Source organism: Macrobrachium nipponense, chromosome 28 (assembly GCF_015104395.2).
Source record: "Macrobrachium nipponense isolate FS-2020 chromosome 28, ASM1510439v2, whole genome shotgun sequence".
Lineage (NCBI taxonomy): Eukaryota > Metazoa > Arthropoda > Malacostraca > Decapoda > Palaemonidae > Macrobrachium > Macrobrachium nipponense.
The window spans coordinates 17,198,630-17,205,686 of record NC_087217.1 but is presented as its reverse complement, the minus strand read 5'-3'; the positions used below and the strand labels follow the sequence as shown (position 1 = coordinate 17,205,686).

Here is a 7,057-nt window from a genome sequence, read left to right as displayed (position 1 = left end):
TATCATCACCAACTGGGACGATATGGAGAAGGTCTGGTACCACACCTTCTACAACGAGCTCCGTGTTGCCCCTGAGGAGTGCCCCACCATGCTTACTGAGGCTCCTCTGAACCCTAAGGCCAACCGCGAGAAGATGGTCCAGATCATGTTCGAAGCCTTCAACATGCCCGCCACTTACATTTGCATCCAGGCTGTCCTGTCCCTCTACGCCTCTGGCCGTACCACTGGTGAGGTTTGCGACTCTGGTGATGGTGTCTCCCACATGGTTCCCGTCTATGAAGGTTTCGCCCTTCCCCATGCCATCCTCCGTCTGGACTTGGCTGGTCGTGACATCACCAACTACTTGATGAAGATCATGACTGAGCGTGGCTACTCCTTCACCACCACCGCTGAGCGTGAGATCGTCCGTGACATCAAGGAGAAGCTCTGCTACATTGCCCTGGACTTCGAGAATGAGATGAACACTGCTGCCGCCTCTTCCAACATCGATAAATCTTATGAACTTCCTGACGGTCAGGTCATCACCATCGGCAACGAGCGTTTCCGTGCTCCCGAGTCCATTTTCCAGCCTTCCTTCCTTGGTATGGAATCTGCTGGTGTTCATGAGGTCGTCCACAACTCTGTCATGAGATGCGACATCGACATTAGGAAGGATCTGTTGGCCAACATTGTCATGTCTGGTGGTACCACCATGTATGCTGGTATTGCTGACAGGATGCAGAAGGAAATCACTGCTCTTTCTCCATCCACCATCAAGATCAAGATCATCGCTCCCCCTGAGAGGAAGTACTCCGTCTGGATCGGTGGTTCCATCCTTGGTTCTCTGTCCACCTTCCAGGCCTTGTGGATCACCAAGGAAGAGTACGATGAGTCTGGCCCAGGCATTGTCCACCGCAAGTGCTTCTAAATGTAGTACATCATTTGCTAAAATCTTATCGTAATTATAACATAAGATTGTTCATTCCACGATGGTGGTATACCAATATTTTATTACCTGGAATAAATGATATGATTAAATAGAGGTTTCTTTTAATCACTGCTTTCTCTGGTTTTTATAATTACACTTTTGTAAGGATAATATATCCCATTATTATAGTCAAGTGAAACATTATGAGATTGCTTGCCTTAAACCGTTGACTATTGACGTGTACAAAATAAACGACTTTAAATAGAGATGCTGATATTCATAATTCCTTATTACACTTCGTATACATATAGACATTTTAAAAGGATCATAGAGAGAAACTCAGTCCCAAAAGTAAAACTGAAATATTTTAGGAAAATGAAGTTTTCTGTTAACACTGCGTAGAGTTCTTAGAATTTTTTTTTTAAGTGGTCAAGACCCTCGAATCTTGTCTTAACAGTATATTACTGAGTAATCTAGCCCTGAAGAAACAGTGGATAATGATTAATCTTGTTTGAGAACCAAAATAAGACAGGAATATTCAATCTTCTACTACATTCCTTTGTTAAAAAAATTCTTCATAGTAGCATAATTAAGCAATGAAAAACCATATCGTCTGCAATATTATTTAGTTTGATTTAGAATTAAACATCCAAACGAATAAAACAATTCATCAAATGAAAACCGTCGTCTTATTTCCGATGCTTTTGCTTTCAATTTAAATTCTAGGGTTGTCCGACTTCCTTCAGCAATCAGTCAATTATCTGATCCTTCAGAGTACAAAGACTACTGAAGTAACAGTAGTAAATTGAATCAGACATATGCTTCATGACCGCACATTATTTACATAAATAAAAATTCAATCTTTCAAGAATGCAACCAGTAGAAACTGGTCCTCCTTTGTCAAGGACGTCTGAATCTCATTGCTTAAATGCTGATCGAGAGATCAGCAACTCGACAAGTTTGTATTTGTCTAATATTTATTGACAGTGATTCATCCACGTAATAAGACACGAAGCAGTAGACCACTGCAATGGAATATATATAGAACTATATATATATATATATATATATATATATATATATATCTATATATATATATATATATATATAAATATATATGTATATATATACATATAATATTATATATATATATATATATATATATTTATATATATATAATATATATATATATAAAATCATAAATATATATATATATATTTAATATCTATATAAATATCATAAATAAAATTGTAATGGGCATATATATAATACTTCATATATATGTATATATATATAATATATATATATATATATATATATATATATGTGTGTGTGTGTGTGTATATATATATATATATATATATTATATATATATATTTTTATTATATATATTTATATATATATTTATAATATATATATATATATATAGTTTAAGTCACATATAAAAATTGTAATCGGCATATAAATCTGTATGATCTATATATATGTATATATATATATATGTATATATATCTATATTATATATATATATATATATATATATATATATATATATATATATATATATATATATATTCATCATCACTGGTGGGCTTATCCTTGGTGAATATGAGGTATGGAGGACGTCAAATTGGATTATTTATCGGCTAGCGAGGTTCCGAGACAAAGTCCCATCTTCAGCTGAAGACCAGAAATAAATTTTACATTTATACTAAACAATTAAACAAGTTAACATAAAAGTATTATCGATTAAACTTTTTCTAAGTAAAATTACGAATTAAATCATTATAAAAAATTAGCATTACATTAATACAAAAAACGTTTAAGAAAAGAAAATGACAAATTATATACAATTAAAAATTTTCTTTAAGTATAATTACAAATACAAATATACTAAGAAAAATATATAATTTAAAAAAAATATATTAAAAAAAATTACGAAAACACCTTGCTCAAGCAGAGTTCCACCGACGCGTGTCAGGACGGTGGAAATAAGTCAAGAAGAGGCAAAGAACAAAGTGACGTGACTTTATGCCCTACAAAGATACTGAGGTGGTATGGCTGTTAAGTGAAGGTACCATTTTCTTAATTGCTAAATTTTCAAGAACGAGGAGATGGTGTTCATATGGTGACGTCATAATAACCTTACAGTTAATATAATTTACGTCTGCCTTAGAGATTCTGGCGTGATTCCTGATATTTGATTATTCAGGGGTAGGTAATTTACTGCCCGTTCGGGAACCTACACCTCTATGAGCATCACATCTCACTTTGAGCAACCAGCACGTAGTCCCTATGTAGGTCTGCTGATCACATCGGCAGCAATTAAATAAATATACTACACCGGAGTGCATCAAGGAGGGCAATTTCTCTTTGTGTTTTAGGAAGATACCAATAGTTCTTGGATTTTATACAGGTGAATCTGGCATCAACTGCTGGATAATGGTGATTTAGAATTTTCTTAAGAGAAGGCAAAAACATTCTATCATGTATATGAGGTAATTTAACATAATATCTAAGTTTCTGTGCTAAATGGACTGCACGAGGTGGATGGAAAAAGTCATTGATAGTATTTTTGACGGATTTAAAAAATAGGCCCAATGGGTTACAATTAATGTTAAAAAATCCCTCAAGAAATATTATTTCATCATGGAATAATTTCTATCTTCATGTTTTAGTTTCTAGCCAAAAAAGAATGCACTGTAACGTGCCAGCCATGTCCTTCCATATCCCTATGCCTATACATACATACATACATACATATATAAATATATATATATATATATATATATATATATATATATATATATATATATATATATATATATATATATATATATATATATATATATAGGCGTGGGGATACGGAAGGACATGGCACTTTACATTGGATTCTTTATTTGTTTTCAAGGTTTCTTAACGTGAGGATATTATAAACTGGAAGCGCGGTCTTGGCGAGGGTTTAGAAGAGATATTCTGGTAATTCTCATTCCCGAGATTCTCCATCCAAAGACACTATGCATGCATTTTAGTTGTTCAATTCGTGTTGGTTTTGTTGTTGTTGTTATTGATTTGGCGAGGGCGTGCTCTTGGAAGCCGTATATAAAAGCAAATTGGCATCTTCAGTCTTAGTCTCCACTGGACTCTGGCAGGGTAAGGTGAGCTCCAGGGAAACGTTTTTCGACTTTTTTCAGTCGATAGGTGTTAGATTTGAACATTTAGATCTTTTTGCAAGCAAGTGAGGAGGCAACTGACTTCTGCGCAGTAATTCACTTATGTTCTATCAGTGGTAAAAAGGCGCCGTGATTTCTTACTCTGATTTGTTGAGTTGTCCTGAGTTAAGGTCCTTTGCTCTACGAAAAAGAGAGTTGTATTGAAAATATGATTGATAATGATATAAGTGATATAAAAGTCTACAAAGTACATAAGGAAACGTTGAGTCATATTGCATAGTCAAGTTCATATCATATTTTATACTAAAATCTATTAGCTTGCTGCATATTCCTTTATTACTATGAGAAATTTCAGATAAAATCTGTGGATTTTTAAAACATTCGTTTAGTGTTGATAAAATTTTGACTTATTTCTCAAAGTGATTTGTGCTTTTTCTTTGAGTACGAGGTAAAATATCTGAAAAAATTATATTAAAGATTTATATCTTATCAACGGCAGAAGAGCGATGAAAAGTGTGTTTGTCATTTATGTAAAAGAAAATGAATTGCATATTAGGCATGTTATTAATCTTTCATTGTATAGCGAGCGCTAGAAAAGTCAAGTAGAATGATTCAAAGTACTTTTACTGAACCGTTTGAGCCTAGGAGTCATATTTCTGCATTTTTTTATAGTGGGCTATTTTACAACTATTAATGTTTGTTATTTACATATACTTTATTTACACTCATATTTGAAAGTGACTAAGATTCAATTCGCAAAGACAAGGACTGTTGGTCCGTCAAAAAAAGACTCAAGAGTCGTTCCGCGCTAAAAGTTAAAAAAAGAGTCTATCATTTCTTTAATGAAGAAAATGGATAATTATAATATGGGTTAGGTATTTAAACATACGACGTCCGGTGCCAGGTCATTGTTGCTTTGATAAATAACTGCCTTCAAAATTATTGTGTTAAGTTTTGAAAATGACTCCTCCACCGAGATATTTTTTATAGCATTAAGCCCGCAAACTAAAATTGGTTACAGCACCCGAATGAGGTCACACACTAGTAACGAAAGGGAAGGGTCATAAAGAACTAGCCTTCCTTGGGATACTGTTTGCAATTACCTTAATTCAAGTTAATCGATTCGCTTTGGAAATCAAGAATCTGCAATTCTTTGTAGAAATTAGCAAGTGCTTGTGCAGAACAACTTAATTGAAGTAAGTCTTAACAATAACTGAGACCATGGACATAATTTTGTGTAAAGAATATAACTTCGTTTTATCTCTCTCTCTCTCTCTCTCTCTCTCTCTCTCTCTCTCTCTCTCTCTCTCTCTCTCTCTCTCTTGCTTATGTATTTCTGGTTTAGCAGTAAATGTAGAAATGTAAAAAAAAAATATTTTATACAGATAAGGGACAACCTTTGCAGAGTTGTTTGTGATCTGTAACAGATATCGTTTTCTTTTCACACAGGCATCATTAGACTCAAAAAACCACCACCATGTGTGACGACGAAGAGGCGACGGCACTCATCTGCGACAATGGCTCCGGTCTTGTCAAGGCTGGCTTTGCCGGTGATGACGCTCCTCGATCTGTCTTCCCCTCCATCGTTGGCCGCGCTCGTCACCAGGGTGTGATGGTCGGTATGGGTCAGAAGGACGCCTACGTCGGCGATGAGGCCCAGAGCAAGAGAGGTATCCTCACCCTCAAGTACCCCATCGAGCATGGTATCATCACCAACTGGGACGATATGGAGAAGGTCTGGTACCACACCTTCTACAACGAGCTCCGTGTTGCCCCTGAGGAGTGCCCCACCATGCTTACTGAAGCTCCTCTGAACCCTAAGGCCAACCGCGAGAAGATGGTCCAGATCATGTTCGAATCCTTCAACATGCCCGCCACTTACATTTGCATCCAGGCTGTCCTGTCCCTCTACGCCTCTGGCCGTACCACTGGTGAGGTTTGCGACTCTGGTGATGGTGTCTCCCACATGGTTCCCGTCTATGAAGGTTTCGCCCTTCCCCATGCCATCCTCCGTCTGGACTTGGCTGGTCGTGACATCACCAACTACTTGATGAAGATCATGACTGAGCGTGGCTACTCCTTCACCACCACCGCCGAGCGTGAGATCGTTCGTGACATCAAGGAGAAGCTTTGCTACATTGCCCTGGACTTCGAGAATGAGATGAACACTGCTGCCGCCTCTTCCTCCATCGATAAATCTTATGAACTTCCTGACGGTCAGGTCATCACCATCGGCAACGAGCGTTTCCGTGCTCCCGAGTCTATTTTCCAGCCTTCCTTCCTTGGTATGGAATCTGCTGGTGTTCATGAGGTCGTCCACAATTCTGTCATGAGATGCGACATCGATATCAGGAAGGATCTGTTGGCCAACATTGTCATGTCTGGTGGTACCACCATGTATGCTGGTATTGCTGACAGGATGCAGAAGGAAATCACTGCTCTTTCTCCATCCACCATCAAGATCAAGATCATCGCTCCCCCTGAGAGGAAGTACTCCGTCTGGATTGGTGGTTCTATCCTTGGTTCCCTGTCCACCTTCCAGGCCTTGTGGATCACCAAGGAAGAGTACGATGAGTCTGGCCCTGGCATTGTCCACCGCAAGTGCTTCTAAATGTAGTACATCATTTCCTAAAATCTTATCGTAATTATAACGTAAGATTGTTCATTCCACGATGGTAGTGTACTAATATTTTATTACCTGGAATAAATGAAATGATTAAGTAGAGGTTTCTTTTAATCACTGCTTTCTCTGGTTTTTATAATTACACTTTTGTAAGGATAATATATCCCATTATTATAGTCAAGTGAAACTTTATGAGATTGCTTGCCTTAAACCGTTGACTATTGACTTGTACAAAATAGACGACTTTAAATAGAGATGCTGATATTCATAATTCCTTATTACACTTCGTATACATATAGACATTTTAAAAGGATCATAGAGACAAACTCAGTCCCAAAAGTAAAACTGAAATAT

General features: G+C 36.7%; 2 protein-coding genes across 3 annotated transcripts in view; both read left to right on the top strand.

Moving 5' to 3' along the window:
• The window catches only part of LOC135201501 (actin-like), a 2,861-nt gene extending 1,844 nt beyond the window's left edge, over window positions 1-1,017 (top strand). Inside the window, exon 2 of the mRNA XM_064230484.1 lies at window positions 1-1,017. This exon is cut by the window's left edge and continues 255 nt beyond it. Within this exon, the coding sequence (XP_064086554.1) occupies window positions 1-907 (907 nt within the window). The 3' untranslated portion in view covers window positions 908-1,017.
• A 2,945-nt stretch (window positions 1,018-3,962) lies between these two features.
• LOC135201500 (actin-like) lies at window positions 3,963-6,803 on the top strand. Of its 2 annotated transcripts, none has more exons than XM_064230482.1 (2): window positions 3,963-4,060; window positions 5,530-6,803. In XM_064230482.1, the coding sequence occupies exon 2, from the start codon at window positions 5,558-5,560 to the stop codon at window positions 6,689-6,691; it is 1,134 nt and encodes a 377-aa protein (XP_064086552.1). In that variant the 5' UTR covers window positions 3,963-4,060; window positions 5,530-5,557; the 3' UTR covers window positions 6,692-6,803. The 2 variants fall into 2 exon arrangements, with proteins under 2 accessions (XP_064086552.1, XP_064086553.1); XM_064230483.1 differs by having other exon boundaries at window positions 4,041-4,065.
• The last annotated feature ends 254 nt before the right edge of the window (window positions 6,804-7,057 follow it).